Raw genomic sequence first — 18,897 nt, forward strand, 5'->3', positions numbered from 1 at the left:
AAAGCTCTTTAAAACTACTAAGCACCACATGTAAATAAATATTATGACATTTTCTTATTATTAGTGACTCAGTATTTAATATAGTCAATAGCTTCATCTTCCATATGGGTAATCTTGGGTAAATCACTTCATCTTTATTTCCTCACCTGTCCAAGAAAGATAATGCTAGGATATAATGTAGGGAGTTGCTGTGAAGATTGAATGAATAAATTTATAGAGTTCAAACATGTAGTAGGCATTCAAAAATGATAACTAACATAATCACTGTCATCATATTCATTCCATCATTTAGTACTGTGAGGACCTGAGGGTTTGTTAAATTGGATAGAGCTATTATTCCTACTCAATGGCCCCAAAGCAATGAGCTATAGAACCAAAACACACATATCTAAGGGATCTTGAACAATATAAACCGTCCACAGCTTTTTGACACAGGAAGTTTATCCCCAAGCTTTTTACATTTCTGTTGGGCATCAAGAACTGACTTTGCTTCCACTTGTCCCCTCCTCATGTAACTTCTCCATTATTCCCTGAAATTACTATTTTCCTTCTCTGCACGTAAATACAAATACTGGATAGTCTTTGTAAGTTGGAGTAAGCAGTTGTGGCAAGTAAGAGTTCTTCATAAATAGATATCTGTTATTTATCTTACACCTAAATATCTTATTTATCTTACACTTACAATTTGATCACCTGCATAGGAAGGAGGGGTTAGGAGATTTTAACTAAGGGACCTAAAGTAGTCAGTTTCTCATTTCACATTCAACCCCATTTATTTATATGTTGTAATTTTTTATATTAAAAGGTATGAAACATTATCACATATACCATATCTTATGTGATATGACAAAAGGATCTTTAATACAGTTTAGAACAGGTTACAATGACTAGTATTTTCCTGATTGCAAATCACTAGGACTTACTGATATAAACAACATTTTCAGACTTCAAATATCCTCTCCATTTCATAATTTCAGTATTACACTTTAAATACCGCTAATTGTATACTCAGAACTTTGGCAGATTCCACCCTGAATGCCTTGATTTTTATATTACCACCTACTCTGCCAGCCTATGGTTGTCCCCCGGTGGCTCAGTGGTAAAGAATCTGTCTGCCAGGGCAGGAGACATGGGTTTTAATCCCAGGTTCGGAAGATTCCCTGGAGAAGGAAATAGCAACCCATTCCAGTATTCCTACCTTGGAAATTCCATGGACAGAGGAGCCTGGTGGGCTAGTCCATGGGGTTGCAGAGTTGGACACAAGTAAGCGATTAACACACACTCACTGCCAGCCTATAAGCTCCTTTGAACACTGAAGTTCTATATACTTCTTTGTATTACAGACATTTAAAGCATTTAGCTCACTTTGAATATAATATGTGTTGAATGAACATCTGTAAAATAAAGATTATACAAAAAAGAAAGGTAAGAAGGAAGGGTTGGAGGGATGGAGAGAAACAGAAAAGAACAAGGAAGGATGGAGGGAGAGTGGGAAGGAGAAAACAAGCTGGAAATGGAAGAAATCAAACAAGAAGAGTTTTGAGACACAGAAGTCCCCAAAATGGTCATAAATAAAATCCTTGGGTCAATTTGCACAGGAGCACAACACTGGGTGCTACGGCATTCTAGTACACCATATCTTCATGCTGAGGATGGTAGGCACCACTACTATAAGATACCAAAAAAAAAGAGTAAATTTAACCCACTTAATTCTTACATAAACTAAAAAGGCTAAATATAAAAGAAATTTTAAGCAGAGATATTGTTCTTTTGCTTTTTTCTTTTCCTTCCCAGGAATACAGGTTGAGATGCCCTTTCTCTGACTGCCTCCCACTCCACTTCCCAGTCAAACTCTCTACTCTCAGTTCTTACATTTTCAAAGCAGTCTTAACCAATAATCTGGTCTCATAGGGAAAATAAACAAAGAAGTTAAATTCCTTAAATGGAATTCCTTAACTACTGCAAGTGTTAGCCGCTCAGTCATGTCGGACTCTTTGAGACTCCATGGACTGTAGCCCACCAGGCTTCTCTGTTCATGGGATTTTCCAGGCAAGAATACTGGGATGGGTTGCCATTTCCTTCTCCAGGGGATCTTCCCAACCCAGGGATCAAACCTGGATTTCCTGTGTTGCAGGTGGATTTTTTACTGTCTGAGCCACCAGGGAAGCCCCACTGCAAACAAAGGACTGCAAGCAAAGGAATATTCATGTTTCAAGTAAGGAAAGGAAAGGAGACTTAGTTATGAAATAGGAAAATCTTAGATGGGACACTGGTATTAATGATCCCTATCATCTTTGAGTAATTTTCCATATTTCTAATATATTGATAATTATACTGGTCAGATAAACCTCTCTGGGATTTTCATATGGATCTAATCACACTACAAACATGAAAATTACTTGAGTATAAATAAAAATAATGCACACAAAAATGCACAGGCAAAAACAGAAACTGTGATGATGATGTTTTCTGTTTTTGCCTGTGATGATTTCTGCTTTTGCCTGATGATGTTTTTGTTTATGTAAGTTCTATCATTGGGAAGAAGAAAAATAATTTGGAAACTTCTGCACAAATTGATCCATTCTAGAAGCCTTAATAACCTACTGATTCCCACAACCTCAACCCTCCAACTGAGAAGAGTTGGAGGTTCTGATTTTTCAATGATGGAGAAAGAGCATATTTTTCTGAGAGGTATCATGTTAATCACCAAAAATTTGGCCAATAAAATATGCTCTGTGTAAACAGAAAATGAGATATTTTAGAAAAGGGTCTTTGGTAGATAAATTGAGGAAAAACTAGATATAGATTGAGCCATCCGAAGGGTTTGGTGATAAGTGGATCAAGTGAGAATACAAAGTAGGGATTTGCTTAGAATGTACAATAATGAAAAGCTAAGCAAACTCTACTGTAAAAAAGTTGAGGCTGACTCAAGGGAAAATAACTAGCAAAAGCAAAATGAACATCTAATAAGGGTCTAAAGAGGAAATGCCAGTAAGGTAGAACCTTTCATAGCAGAAAATTTCCTTGGGACTTATAGAAATGACTACCAAATGGAAGCAGAGAACATATAATGAGAACACTGCCAGTAACACCATCTTGGTTCCTGTATATTACAGCTGTACTTAGCACAGATTCAGCTTATTATGGATCTAATTCAAGCCATCCATTGAAACATAAGACCAAGGCTGTTATTGGGCAAATATAAAGTCAATGAAAAAATACATTTCTGTAGGCTTTTTATGTATCAGAAATTCAGGTAACCCAGTGTTAGAGATCAATCAGAATGATCATAAAACTGTTACCTGCAGGGATTAAAAATAATCAATGCTTAAAACTAAATCAGTATCAGAGAATTTCTTAAACATGTATTTCTAAAAACATCTATTTCTGCTTTATTGACTATGCCAAAGCCTTTGATTGTGTGGATCACAATAAACTGTGGAAAATTCTGAAAGAGATGGGAATACCAGACCACCCAATCTGCCTCTTGAGAAACCTGTATGCAGGTCAGGAAGCAACAGTTAGAACTGGACATGGAACAACAGACTGGTTCCAAATAGGAAAAGGAGTACGTCAAGGCTGTATATTGTCACCCTGCATATTTAACTTATATGCAGAGTACATTATGAGAAACGCTGGGCTGGAAGAAGCACAAGCTGGAATCAAGATTGCCAGGAGAAATATCAACAACCTCAGATATGCAGACGACACAACCCTTATGGGAGAAAGTGAAGAAGAACTAAAGAGCCTCTTGATGAAAGTGAAAGAGGAGAGTGAAAAAGTTGGCTTAAAGTTCAACATTCAGAAAACTCAGATCATGGTATCCAGTTCCATCACTTCATGGCAAATAGATGGGGAAACAATGGAAACAGGGGCTGACTTTATTTTTTTGGGCTCCAAAATCATTGCAGATGGTGACTGCAGCCATAAAATTAAAAGACGCTTACTGCTTGGAAAGAAAGTTATGACCAACCTAGATAGCATATTGAAAAGCAGAGAGATTACTTTGCCAACAAAGGTCCATCTAGTCAAGGTTATGGTTTTTCCAGTGGTCATGTGTGGATGTAAGGGTTGGACCATAAAGAAAGCTGAGCACCAAAGAATTGATCCTTTGGAACTGTGGTGTTGGAGAAGACTCTTGAGAGTCCCTGGGACTGCAAGGAGATCCAACCAGTCCATACTAAAGGAGATCAGTCCTGGGTGTTCATTGGAAGGACTGATGTTGAAGCTGAAACTCCATTACTTTGGCCACCTCATGTGAAGAGTTGACTCATTTGAAAAGACCCTGATGCTGGGAAAGATTGAGGGCAGGAGGAGAAGGGGACAACAGAGGATGAGATGGTTGGATGGCATCACCGACTTGATGGACGTGGGTTTGGGTGGAGTCTGGGAGTTGGTGATGGACAGAGAGGCCTGGCGTGCTAAGGTTCATGGGGTCGAAAAGAATCAGACACAACTGAGCGACTAAACTGACCTGAACTGAAGAGGTAAGTGAATTAATTCCCCCCCCCCGCCCCGTATTGTTGATCAATACATCCTTACAGCGAATAGTTTCTTGCTGGCCCCAGAGAATCAACTAGTGATTAGCAAGAGTAAACCAGGGCAGAAACTAATAAAATATCATTTGCACAGATTATAATATCACACTTTAGGATAGATATATATATAAACAAGAGTGAACTATGAATGATAAAGGGATTTTTTAAAAAATTCCAGGTCTAAATTTCTATTTTCTAATCTGAAAAAAAGGAAGAAATTAACCAAATGATTTACAGGTTTCCTTCAATTTACAAAATTTAACAACCCTATTTCTTTGTTGGGAGAAGGCAATGGCACCCCACTCCAGTACTGTTGCCCGGAAAATCCCATGGACGGAGGAGCCTGGTAGGCTGCAGTCCATGGGGTCACTAAGAGTCAGACACGACTGAGTGACTTCACTTTCACTTTCCACTTTCATGCATTGGAGAAGGAAATGGAAACCCACTCCAGTGTTCTTGCCTGGAGAATCCTATGGACGGAGAAACCTGGTAGGCTGCAGTCCATGGGGTCCTACAGAGTCGGACACGACTGAAGCAACTTGGCAGCATTGCTTTGTTAATTTATTATTAAATCATATTTATTTACTTTCTTGTGAAAGAACTGGAATTGGTTAACATTCTCATGAAAACTATGATCATTCCTATAGTATTTAATTGTTTTCAACAAATATCAAAAAGAAATAATAATTTTTGCAAACAGTTTTAAAGCCCTTACTGGGCATCAGTCAACCTTCTAAGTAACAAAAGATAAATAAATAGATACATGGATAATGATTGAGATAGAGATAAAATGAACATAGAGGTAGAAAAACTCTAGTGTATGTAATTAACATAATTCTCTGTGACTCCAGATTGCAGAGCTAGGGCCAAAAAATGGCACAATAAAGAGAAGATAACCCTAAAAGTCACCTCCAGTGTACAATTCAGGTTAGAGCCCTCATTCTTAGAGATGTTTCAGCAATAATCAGGTTCTAACTTTTGTGAACATTAGGAAAGGAGCCACTGACTTAGTCTGAAAGTGAAGTCACTCAGTCGTGTCCGACTCTTTCTGACCCCATGGACTGCAGCCTACCAGGCTTCTCCGTCCATGGGATTTTCCAGGCAAGAATACTGGAGTGGGTTGCCATTTCCTTCTCCAGGAGATCTTCCTGACCCAAGGATTGAACCCAGGTCTCCCACAGTGTAGGCAGACATTTTACCGTCTGAGCCACCAGTGAAGTCAACCTGACTTAGTCTATCTGACCTCTATGATCACTTATTAACTGAGAGTCTATAAACATAAAGCCAGAATAAGCACAGTGCTGCTGCTGCTACTACTGCTAAGTCGCTTCAGTCGTGTCTGACTCTGTGCAACCCCATAGACAGCAGCCCACCAGGCTCCCCCGTCCCTGGGATTCTCCAGGCAAGAACGCTAGAGTGGGTTGCCATTTCCTTCTTCAGTGCATGAAAGTGAAAAGTGAAAGTGAAGTCGCTAAATGGGGCCGACTCCTAGGGACCCCATGGACTGCAGCCTACCAGGCTCCTCCGTCCATGGGATTTGCCAGGCAAGAGTACTGGAGTGGGGTGCCATTGCCTTCTCCAGGCACAGTACTAGACAGCAAAGATAAAACTAGCAGACCCGGAAGATCTTTCAATACTACAAAGATAATTAAAATAACAACAACAATAACAAACAGTTGACTGTCTGGGGAAGCATTTGAGAAGAGCGTTATAGAGTTTTTGCAAAATTGATTTGCAGATTTAGGTACACTTGGACTGCAGTGAACTAGCCAAATAGATAACTGTTCAAAGAGTTATATTTACTGCCACACAAGATGAATCATGCCTCTTTGGGGAATGTTTTTTTGGAAACTTCATTTTCCATTTTGGACTACTGGATCATTCTCTCAAAAGAGTTTGGAATGTGGCCAATTACTTTCCTCTGCATTTTTCAGTTGAGACTTTAGGGCTCTACAACTCCCCTTTCCATTTTCACATAAGGCATCTTAGTGAGGATTCTGCCTGTGTCCTTTCATTTTGTAAATATTAAACCAAAACCATAGCCTGTTTATATATATAGCTTTGAGAATAAGGACCAAGAAACACAGTTTAAAATTCTTAAGAACGGTATCCTTATTATAACAATCTACTACTCTATAATCCATATTGTAATAATGCCAAATTCCTATTGGAATAAAGAATTAGCAGATATATTAACATTTTTCAAGAATAAAACCCACACTATAATCATGCATTAGAAAGGCAAACAAATAAACCCTGAGAAAAAAACCCGAGAAACTAATTTCTGACCATCCCAATCACAAAGTATCAATACCTCACTTATAACATCAAAACTAATATGATGTTAACCCATGTTGGAGGGTAAGTCACACTGGCATATCTAGTGGCAAAAGAGACAACCTGAAATATAGTTCAAACTAAATAAAGTTTTTAAAAATTACTAAACCTTTCTGTGATAAACCATAATGGGAAAGAATATGAGAAAGAATGTGTGTGTATGTACAACTGAATTACTTAGCTGTACATCAAAAATTAACACAGCAATGTAAGTCAACTATATTTTAATTACATAAATTTTTAAAAGATATAATCTGCAGCAAGCCTAGTGGTGGAGCACCAGGTAAACTGCAGGTAAACCATTTTAAGAAATCAAATTATCTGAATTTTAAATATCCCAGCATTACATAATGGAAAGTGTCTTAGAATGAGCATTGGAAAATTAACTCAAGGTTACCTTGTGACATCAGGTAAATCCCTAAAAGCCTCCACAGCAAGTACTTCCTAATCCATAAGATAAGCACAATATCCTTTGCCTTTGCCTATTTTGGAGGTAGATATCAAATAAAATAATGGGTATAAACATGCTTTGCAAACCATAAAATTCAGTGTAAATATTACATTTCATTTATAGAAATATTGCTTCTTTTATATGAGTAAGTTGAAGAATAACCCTCAATTTATCATACAGAATAAAAATAACTCTATTTTTGATGATCACATTTTAAAGCAAAGGTGTAAACCATAAATCTATCTAATAGACTATAAAAACAACATGCAAAGGTAAGGAGAGAAAGTAAAAAATCACAATAAGCTACTATTGGAAACAAAGTCTGCCTCTGGGATTTAGACCACAAGGGGGAAAATCAAACATAGCTCATGTCACTCTCGTTAAGAGTAAATCCCAAATATTCAATTTGGTATGAATTTGAGTGGCAAGGGTCAGGTCACAAAGTTTTCCACATCTCTGAAGAGCAATGGGAGCCGATGCAATTGTTAACAGACAACTCCATCACCTTTGCTGACGGATGATGGCTTGGGAAAGTATACAGAAAACTGATAGATGGAACTTCAAGGATGAATCTGACACAGGATTTGCCTTCACGAGGCTGATAGTTTAGTTCTGGAGCTATAACTACAAACTGAACCTGAGGTAGAACAAGAGATATGAGACAGGCACAAGCAAAAAGCTATGGAAAGGAAAGGAAAGGTAGGCTTGATGTTTTTAGTTTCAATAGGGGTGATTTCACAGTGGAAGGGTCATTTCAGCTCAGTTCAGTCGCTCAGTTGTGTCCAACTCTTTGCGACCCCATGAATTGCAGCACGCCAGGCCTCCCTGTCCATCACCAACTCCCAGAGTTCACTCAAACTCACGTCCATCGAGTCGGTGATGCCATCCAGCCATCTCATCCTCTGTCGTCCCCTTCTCCTCCCGCCCCCAATCCCTCCCAGCATCAGAGTCTTTTCCAATGAGTCAACTCTTAGCATGAGGTAGCCAAAGTATTGGAGTTTCAGCCTCAGCATCAGTCCTTCCAAAGAACACACAGGACCAATCTCCTTTAGAATGGACTGGTTGAATCTCCTTGCAGTCCAAGGGACTCTCAAGAGTCTTCTCCAACACCACAGTTCAAAAGCATCAATTCTTTGGCGCTCAGCTTTCTTCATAGTCCAACTCTCACATCCATACATGACTACTGGAAAAAACATAGCCTTGACTAGATGGACCTTTGTTGGCAAAGTAATGTCTCTGCTTTTGAATATGCTATCTAGGTTGGTCATAACTTTCCTTCCAAGGAGTAAGCATCTTTTAATTTCATGGCTGCAGTCACCATCTGGAGTGATTTTGGAGCCCCCAAAAATAAAGTCTGACTGTTTCCACTGTTTCCCCATCTATTTCCCATGGAGTGAGGGGACCAGATGCCATGATCTTCGTTTTCTGAATGTTGAGCTTTAAGCCAACTTTTTCACTCTCCTCCTTCAGTGGAAGGATGCTGGATCTTAAAGAATGAATGAGATATGTATTGACAAGCAAAAATAGCAGAAAAAGGCTTTAGGACTGAGTGCACGGAAGGTAAGATACATGAAATGACTCAAAAAGAAAAGAAAAAGGAAGAAAGGAAAGGAAACCATGTCATAAAGGGAAATGAAAATGTAGGTGAAACTAGAGTTATATTGGGGCCAAACTGCTAAAGTGTTTTGAATGCCAGGCAAAGAATTTTAGATTTTATAATATGGGTCACTATAATTCATCGAAGGTTGTGGAGGTGGCAAGTGGCTAGTTTAGCATTAAGGGGATGAAATACAAAATAGTGGGAGCAACATAAAGAATCCTTTCAAAGTCTGAAGGATTGGAGATTTGGGGGGAAGAGAGAACAGAGGTATTGAAGGAAGTCTAAAAGGAGAATGAATGTAAGTAAAAGCACCAGTATATTTCCACTATAATCAAAATAAACAATAAATTTTCAGATACAAAATATACATCCTACTCAGATACACCTGGTGTCTTGCCAAATGTTTTGACACTTACGGGGGATAGAAAGAAAATACTGATTCTAATGTGTGTTCATTATTGATCTGAGTGTACTATCTATTATTTTATCTTTTAAAGTTCCTCTAACAAACTTACAAAGCAGATATAATGCACTAGATTTTAAAAATGAAAAAAAGAGGAACACAGACATAGGTAGTAAACCACTTAAACTCAACCAGCAGCAAGAACAAAATTACCACCCAAGGATGACTGATCCCACACACTGCTCACACCGTGCCAGACAGCTGGACCAAAGCATGAGAAGTCTTTGAGGGCGGTACGCCCCCACAGAAAATGCGATGTTCCATCAGAGACTGAATGGCTATACAAAAACAATAACCAAACGTTATTTTAGACTAAATTATATTGAGAGTTTTCAACTCTTTTGAAACTTTATGTATCTCCATATTTGTTTCATAGCATTTCTATTTCTTCTTCCTTCTGCCATTAATTAAACTATCCAAGGCTAACTAGATACGGGATATTTAAAATGGGAAGTCTTCTGAAAACGAAACCTCATCCAATTCACTGAGTGAAAGCAGTATTGATTGACCGAGCCACTGGCCTAGAAAACAAGCATAATGAAAGCTGGAAAGAACACAAGAGTGATGGGGAAATAACCGTGACAGTGCCATGAGATAAAAGATAGATTAATAGCCATGCTTCACAAAATAGGATTCTATTATGACTTGAGAGGTGCTTATTATGTCTAATGATGTAGAAGGTGAAACAAGCTAAACTCAGAACGGAAGATACGTGTTGCTCCTCAACTGCATGCTATTTTGGTTTCTTAAAGACGATCTTTAAGTGATTCTATCATAAAATGCATAAATTAAAAATAAATATTTAATTTAGAAGTACATCTTGATATATTTCTTTTTCTAAATATCCCTATGGGTTTCAAACTTCAATTAAAGCTTTTTTAAAATATTCATATTTAAAACAGCACCATAATTTGAAATTTCCATGTGTATTAGCAAGTAACATGTTCTGCTGCAAGGCACTAAAATGTGCATTGCTAAAAAGATACATATATTTCTATACCTTTTTCCATTAAATAGTGCCAAGATGTAATTTTAAGGTACAAAATATTCAAGAATCCTTCACAAAACATTTTTAAATTGAGCCAAAGAGAGAAAGAAAAATACATTCTGTGATTTAAATATATACCTATCCAAAAATACCACATCATTAACAGATAGGTATAAATTTTTAAAGCCTTGACAATAATAATTTAAAAATCCAAGCCCAGTAGATAAATTAAAATTCACCAGTTCCAACAAATACTAATCTTATTATAAAAGCTCTTCTCTCATAGCTAGTACTTTGTGGTCAAAATCAATGGTGTTTACAGTTGTAGGACACATCTTCACAAAGAAAACATAAATTCTACTCTGCTCTCATTTCTTTTCCACTTTTTGCTCCAACACCAGAGTGTGAAAGTTTTATCACACCCCACCAGTTGTGATGAAATTCACACCTTTGTGTTACTTTAAACAAACAAAAAATACAATTCAATTAATGTGTATGGAATCCATTAGGGGGAAATAATCTTATTTACTTTTTAATCTCTATTAAATCATGATTAAATTGATACTTCAAATAGAATTAGCTTTTTAAATAACAGCACTGTGCCCTGCTGTGCTTAGTTGCTTAGCTGGGTCTGACTCTTGGTGACCCCGTGGACTGTAGCCCGCCAGGCTCCTCTGTCCATGGAATTCTCCAGGCAAGAATACCGAAGTGGGTTGCCATGCCCACTCCAGGGGACCTTCCCAACACAGGGATTGAACCCAGGTGTCCCACACTGCAGGCAGATTGTTTACCACCTGAGCCACCAGGGAAGGCCAGTAACAGCACTGCTGCTGCTGCTGCTGCTGCTGCTAAGTCACTTCAATCGTGTCCAACTCTGTGTGACCCCATAGACGGCAGCCCACCAGGCTTCCCCGTCCCTGGGATTCTCCAGGCAAGAACACTGGAGTGGGTTGCCATTTCCTTCTCCAATACATGAAAGTGAAAAGTGAAAGTGAAGTTGCTCAGTCGTGTTCGACTCTTCTCGACCCCATGGACTGCAGCCCACCAGGCTCCTCCGCCCATGGGATTTTCCAGGCAAGAATACTGGAGTGGGGTGGCATTGCCTTCTCCGGTAACAGCACTACTGAGCTATAATTCACATGCTGTAGTTTACCCAAAGTGTATAATTCAAGGGTTTTTAGTATAGTCACAGAGTTGTACAGCCATCACCACAATCAGTTTTAGAATATTTTCATTACCTCAAAAAGCAAACTCATAACCTTTAGTAGTGACACATTCCCATTCAGCACAACACAATCATTAATTAACTTCCTGTCCCTATGGAGTTCGGATATTTCATATAAATGGAATTATACAATATGTTGCCCTTTGTGACAGGTTTCTTTCACTTAATATATTGTTTTCATGGTTCATCCATGTTGAAGCATGCATCAGTACTCTTTTAAATGCTAAATAATACTATATTAAATAAATATGCCACACTTCATCCATTCATTAGTTAATAGGTTATTTCCCCTTCGGACTACTATGAATAATGCTGCTATAAGTATTAACATACAAAAGTGTTTTTTTTTTTTTAATGGACATACGTTTTTATTTCTTGAGTATATACCTACTAGTGAAATTGCTGGTTCATATGGTAACTCTATCTCTAACCTTTTGAGGAACTGCTAGATTCTTCCAAAGTGACAATAGCATTTTATAAGCCTACCAGCAGTATAATAAGAGTTCCAACTTTTCCATATCTTCACCTATACTTGCTATTATCTTTTTTAATAAAGCCATCCTAGTGGGTTTGAAGTGGTGGTGAGTCCTTGTTGTTGTTGATTTGCATTTCCTTGATGTCTAATGATGTTGAACATCTTTTCATGTGGCTATTAACTATTTGCATATCTTTTTTGGAATGTCTATTCAAATCCTTTGCACATTTTTAATCTTTTTATTTTTAATTGTAAGAGTTATTTATATATCCTAGATACACATTCCCTATTAGATGAATGAACTGCTAACTTTTCTCCCCTTCTCCGAGCTGTCTTTCTCACTTTCTTAATTGTGTCTTTGGAGGCACAAATGTTTTAATTGTGATGAAATTTTTTCTTTTGTTCTTATGCTTTTGATGTCATGTCTGTGCAGCTACTGTTTAACGTAAGATCATAAAGATTAGGCTTTCTTCTAAGAGATGTATAGTTTTAGCTCCCACATTTAAGTTTATGATTCATCTTAAGTTCTTCTTATATGTAGTGTGGAGCTTTTAAAATACATATATTTTTGGCAATGTGCTACTAATTGGGTTTCAAGGTTTTAAAATAATGCCAAAGAAGTCTTTGCATTGAAAAAGCTTGAGAAAGTTCCTGGAAATTCCTTAGGAATATTAATAATAAAGAAAGAATTCCTTGAACATCATAAAAATTTTTAAAACATGCAACTTTTTCCTGGATTCAATGTAAAAGGAGTCAAAAAACAAGGATAATACAAATAACAGAAAGAAATTCATTGTAAGAGTTCAGTATTTAGTCACTAGAGTTCAATATCTCAGAGTAGAGAGTCATAATTTTTTCAACCAACACTTGCAGTGATTCAGAAGATCTTATGTGAAGAAACTACACATGCAGATCTATTATTCAATATGTTACTTGCCCTCTGTCTCTCTGACTCTCTTGTCCCAATGTCTTACATTATCTACATTTATATTTTTAGTCTGGAGAAGTATGGCAATTGTTGGGTGTCTACCCAATATCCATTTTCTCCTCCATATTAACAGAACAATGATTTTGTTGAATATGGCAGTGTCTTATTGACAGCCTCCCCAAACCTTTTTTAATGGAAACATTTCCCTACACTCTTTTCACTTAGGGGTGACTATGTGGCATAGTTCTATGGTCATCACTGGACGTCACTATGGACATTTCTGGAACCTCTGGGAAAGTGTGCTTTTCTGATAAAGGCTTCATCTCTTTCTCTGTGCCCCTTCTTACTCCCCAGAATGTATACATGTTAAGCTAAGGAGTTAGGAGCCATCCTGCACCATGAGAAGATCAAATAAACGTAAAGACATTGGCACCTCTATCTCTCTCCAGACTTCTGGTGACGTGAGAAACCTTAAAGCTTTCATCCTTTTAAACCATTGCTATGGGTATCTTTTCTTACTCACAACCACACTCAATCATTGAGTGATATGGGAAAATAAACTTAAGAAATTTACCATTAAATGTTGGTTTTGTAAAGGAAATCAGAAAAGGAAATTTTCAAGTTATTCAGTGAGATTTCATGCTTATATTGACATGTGATCACCCACTGAATCATATATAGGATCATGTATAATCTGACTATATAATTATTACCCAAACCCTAAAGCAGACTCCTCTAAGGGTCAAACAGTTACTTACACTAAGACATCAGACATAAATTGGAACACTTTTATGACAGGTACCCATGTAATACTGATGTTTTCAGTGGCCTCAAAATTTGTTTCCATTTAGAGATGCCTGAAATATATGTCAGTTTTGACATTACATTTCTATGCAGCTAAACAATTTCCCCAATTTAACTACTAGATTTTAAAAATCTATGTTGCATAAACAAACTTTAAATGCACCATAAGTACAGTAAGCTATAGACTTGAAATCTCCTCAAAATGTACCACTCTGTGACCTGTCTTTGTCTGACATTTGTTCTAATTTGACCAGCTATCACTATGCTTTTTTTATTTTGCTTTTTCCTGTTCTTTTCCTCAGTGCTATCTATTTAAATATTGGACTTATCTTCAGACTTAGTCATAAAAATGAACTGCTTCTGTTTCTCTGCTTTACTACCTCTCTATTCCACTCAAATCTCAACTGATTACTTACTGATTTTCCCTCTGCATTTAGCATTCATAATTGCTTCTCTTTTCCCATCCCTGAAGTTTATCAAAGGCATGGCTTATAGACTTATTTTATATATTTCCCTCCAAGTGAGTTACATAAGGAGATATTTTGAAAAATGTCCCCAGAAGTTGAAAAACTGGCCCATGATGGGGGGCAGAGGGGAAGAAAAGTTGTTGAGTCCTATTTTTTGATGATTTATTTATTACAAACCCAAGAAACACGTATATATGAAAATGACAAAGTCTTACATTGGTTTTGGAGGGGAACAAGCAAGGGAAGGCAGAAGTAGTAAGAGCAGAGGATCTGTTTTGGGAATCAAGCTGGCCCAGAAAGCCACAGTAAAGTCCTAACTCCACAGAACAAGGCCACTGGGAAATCCTTCTGCAGACATGACATGGAGAACATGGAGCTTTAGCTTTCTTGGAAAGTATTAAAACTCTGAAAATTGATTTGCTCCATTGTCAGTTTATCAGGTTTAAAAAAAATGCAGCCTAAACTGGTTCATACAGAAGGGTAATAACTGGCTCCTAAAACTGAAAACTTCAGTGGTAGGGCTGGCTCCAGGTATGACTTCATGTGCAGTGTGAAAGGATGTGAACAAGACCTGGTTCCTCCATCTTTCCACCTAGAAACATTTTGTCTTCTGAATGTTGGAATCATTCTAAGACATGAATTCTCCTTGAATTTTATTTTTTCTAATATAATTATTATTAACCTTAAAATCTTTATTGGATTTGGTATAAAACTGCATCTATTTTGTTTTGATTTTTTGGCCTCGAGGCATGTGGGATCTTAGCTCCCTGACCAGGAATTGAACCTGCACCCCCTGCATTGCAGGGTGAAGTCTTAACCATAGGACCATCAGGGAAGTCCCTCTCCTAGTAGTTTTAAGATGGCTATAGCCCTTGATCCTCTCAGTTCTAAATTCTGTTTAAAAGAGAAAAAGGAAACTCTCCTTCAACAGATAAAGTCAAGTCTTTGGCCTGAAGTTAATTGGCTCTAACTTAATGAGAAATACTCTGCAACCAACTTCCCATGGCCAGGGTGGCTAAAGATATTAGATTAGCCAAACCAGGAATTACCACTGAAAATAAGGGTAGAATTACCCTACGTGAACTTCATGAACTGAGGGTAAGAAATTGATTAATCTACAGTGAGCATCTTATTTAATATATCTATTACTACTACTTGCAGCTGACACTGAGCACTGACTGTGTACTGGGCACAGTCCTAGGGTTTTACATGCATTGTCTCATTTAATCCTTGCCACAACACTATAAAGATGGTATTTTCATTATTATCTCCATTTTATACATAAGGAAACTGAGTCTAGAAGGTTAAGAAATCTCCTCAGTGACACAAAGGAAGTAAGTTACAGAGTTGTGATTCAAAACCAGTTTTATTTATAAAGATTTCATTCTTACATACTACTTACGAACTAAGAAACACAACTGAGAAATTTGGGATATATGACTACATGTTGGCCTAATGTGCCCAATGGCAAAGTAGAAAGACAAAAATCTAACTTGTAGTATCATTTTCAAATGATTCAACCAAAGGTTCTCGTTAGTGCTACTCTTAGAAGCTTAATCCTATTTTTACTTTTCAATAAAAAATGCTACAGGAAATACATATGCTAATTTTTACAATTAAGACTAGCTCAGGAGCTAAAGTATTAACATTTTCCAGAAATTATAAACTCTTGGAATAAATCCAATACCACTTATTACTGAAAACATCATAAGGTAAAAATAGATGCTTATCATCATTCACTCCTTACAGAAAGTATAACTAATAACCTCTGTTTCTTTCTGAAGAAAAACAACCTAATTCTAAGCAAAGCAACACAATTTCTTGTCATATGTTCGCAAGCAACACAGCCAGATTCTTGAGCTGTGTTGATCAAAATAACCCAGTTAAGTTAATATATATATATATGAGGATTTTTAAAAAGTAGGTAAAATAAGCAATTTTCTAGGTACTATAGCCCAAAATCAACCTAGGATGAAAAAGAAATATTACAAAATTCAAGAAAACTTCAAGTATATGGGATTTATGCAAATAATCTAATCTGAATATTTAACAATCTAATTGCTGGACAAGCCTCTGTGGTTTGGCTTTTGATTTGTCTCTATTCAGGCACCATTAACTTCAAAACTCTATGATTCATTTGGCATTAATGGCTAAGGTGTTCCCCCTCTGTCTCCGTAGCTCTCCTTCAATATTAGACTTTTCAGAGACATCATTACCCAAGAAATAATTCTGCATATGCCTCAAATTTCAAAGCATTCCATGAGGAAGTCAGTTGATGGAGAAACTCAGATTCCAGAGCGGGTAACTCTTTTGTATCTATATTATAGACGCAAGCATGGGTGTGTGGGCTCAGCTGCTCTTGCGACCCCAAGGACTACTGCGTGCCAGGCTCCTCTGTCCATGGGATTTCCCAGGCAAGAATGAAGACTGAAGTGAGTTGCCATTTCCTTCTCCAGGAGATCTTCCAAACTCAGGGATGGAACCTGCATCTCCTTCGTTTCCTGCATTGGCAGGCAGATTTCTTACCACTGCACCACCTGGGAAGTCCTATGGAATATATTAATATATATTAAATATGATCACTGACTTCAAGGAACTTGCATCAAAGTTAATAGATAGGGCATGAAAATAATTCCAACCAAAGAAAGAAAGGAAATATACAGATAAATGTCCTACTAAAGTATAAACTGTGGGAGTTATTTTTGGCTACAGAAAATGAGAAAATTTTTATTTATCCTCAGTGATGGAAAATTTTGGCCATTTATGATAGTGGGGAAGAAAAGAAATTAGAGGTGTAAAATAAAAAAATCCTAATGCCATTTTGTGGGCATAAAGCAGTCTTCTTCCAATAACTTTTGAAATTGGCTTTCTCTTTTCTTCTTCCTCAGAGACCCCTTCTATATTTCTCAATAAATTTTGACTCAGTTTTTCAATGTAAAGTCAGTATCATATTGCAATCTCAACACTACTCTTGCTGAAGCATCAGATTTAGGTATAGAATTCTAAAGGCAGTGCCAAGACATTCTGCTGTAACAGTATGGAGTCACACATGTTTAATTGCAACAGCAAATAGGATAAGCAATGTTGATTTTAAAAATAAACTTTAAAATATATAAACAACAAGGGCCTACTGTTTACCGCAGGGAACTATATTCAATATCTTGTAATAAGATGATATTAACTGAAGCATTATTTACAATAGCCATGATACAGAAACAACCTGTGTCGATCAACAGATGAATGTATAAAAAAGATGTATATATACATATGTGTGTATGTATATATACATATATATATGTATATATACACATAATACATACATACATATGGGAGCTTCCCAGGTGGCTAGTGGGAAAGAATCGCCTGCCAATGCAGAAGACATAAGAGATACAGGTTGGATCCCTGGTTTGGGAAGATTTCCCAAAGAAGGAAATGGCAACCCAGTCCAGTATTTTTGCTGAAGCATCAGATTTAGCTATTCCCATTCCCATTTCCCAGGCATGGGAAATCCCATATACAAAGTAGCCTGGCAGGCTACAGCCCATGGGGTCACAGAGAGTAGGATATGACTGAGCAACTAAGTGTGTGTACGCACATGCACACACAACATACCCAAACACACAGACACACACATATATATAATGGAACATTTAAAAGAAAAAGAAAGTATTCAATTTGCAACAACATTGTTGGGTCTGGAGAGTATTACACTAAGTGAAATAAGCCAGATATAGACATATATTATATGATCTCATGTATTTGTGGAATCTTAAATAAAACAAACAACAAAAACAAAATGAAAACAGATCAGATACAGAGAACAAACTAGTAGTTGTCAGATGGGAAGGGGTTGTAGGATTGGACAAAATAAGTGAACAGATGAAGAAGTATAAGATTTTAATTACAGAATAAATAAGACCCAGAGTTGTAATATATAGTATAAGGAATATGATCAATAATATTGTAATAACTGTATGGAAACAGGTGGTTACTAGACTTACCATGGTGATTATTTCTAAGGTATATGAATTTCTAATCACTATGTAGATCATCTGAAACTAATGTACTATTGTACATAAACTGTATTTTTTAAAATGCTGCTACTATTTTAAACAAGATGCAATGACAGACATCGCCTCCTAATGAGAGAGATAAGACCAAGCAATACTCTTACCCAGGCCCACTTTCCTAACCCAATGCTATGCTATGATTGGAGTCTTGAAATGACTCTTGAAATCTTATTCTAAACTAAGGCCACTGGAGGTTCCATCTGTTGTTGTTGTTGCTATTTAGTTGCTAAGTTGTATCAGACTCTTTGCAACTCCACAGACTACAGCTGGCCAGGATCCTTTGTCCATGAAATTCTCCAGGCAAGAATACTGGAGTGGGTTGACATTTCCTTCTCCAGGAGATCTTCCCGACCCAGGAATTGAACCCACGTCTCCTGCGTCTCCAGCATTGGCAAGCAAATTCTTTACCACTTAGCCACCTGGGAAGCCCCAGAGGCTACATAGAAGCAACCAAATATATGGTGGAAATTGAGGGCAGGCTTAAAAGGAAGATGATTATGAAGAAAAGAAAAACAAAGAGAAATGGGCCTGCAGAACAAAATTCAAACATA

At 37.2% G+C, this 18,897-nt stretch overlaps 1 protein-coding gene across 10 annotated transcripts in view; it reads right to left on the minus strand.

Moving 5' to 3' along the window:
• FGF12 (fibroblast growth factor 12) overlaps positions 1-18,897 on the minus strand; it is a 618,054-nt gene that overhangs the window by 175,899 nt on the left and 423,258 nt on the right. Inside the window, exon 4 of one of the 10 annotated variants that reach the window (XM_086319655.1) lies at positions 15,624-16,823. The exons of the other annotated variants lie outside the window; for them this stretch is intronic. Within the exon in view, the coding sequence (XP_086175781.1) occupies positions 16,626-16,823 (198 nt within the window). The 3' untranslated portion in view covers positions 15,624-16,625. Of the gene's footprint in view, positions 1-15,623; positions 16,824-18,897 lie in introns of those variants that run through there. 10 annotated transcript variants of the gene reach the window in all.

Source organism: Bos grunniens, chromosome 1 (assembly GCF_055505025.1).
Source record: "Bos grunniens cultivar Pamir isolate PY7600 chromosome 1, Bosgru_T2T1.0, whole genome shotgun sequence".
NCBI lineage: Eukaryota > Metazoa > Chordata > Mammalia > Artiodactyla > Bovidae > Bos > Bos grunniens.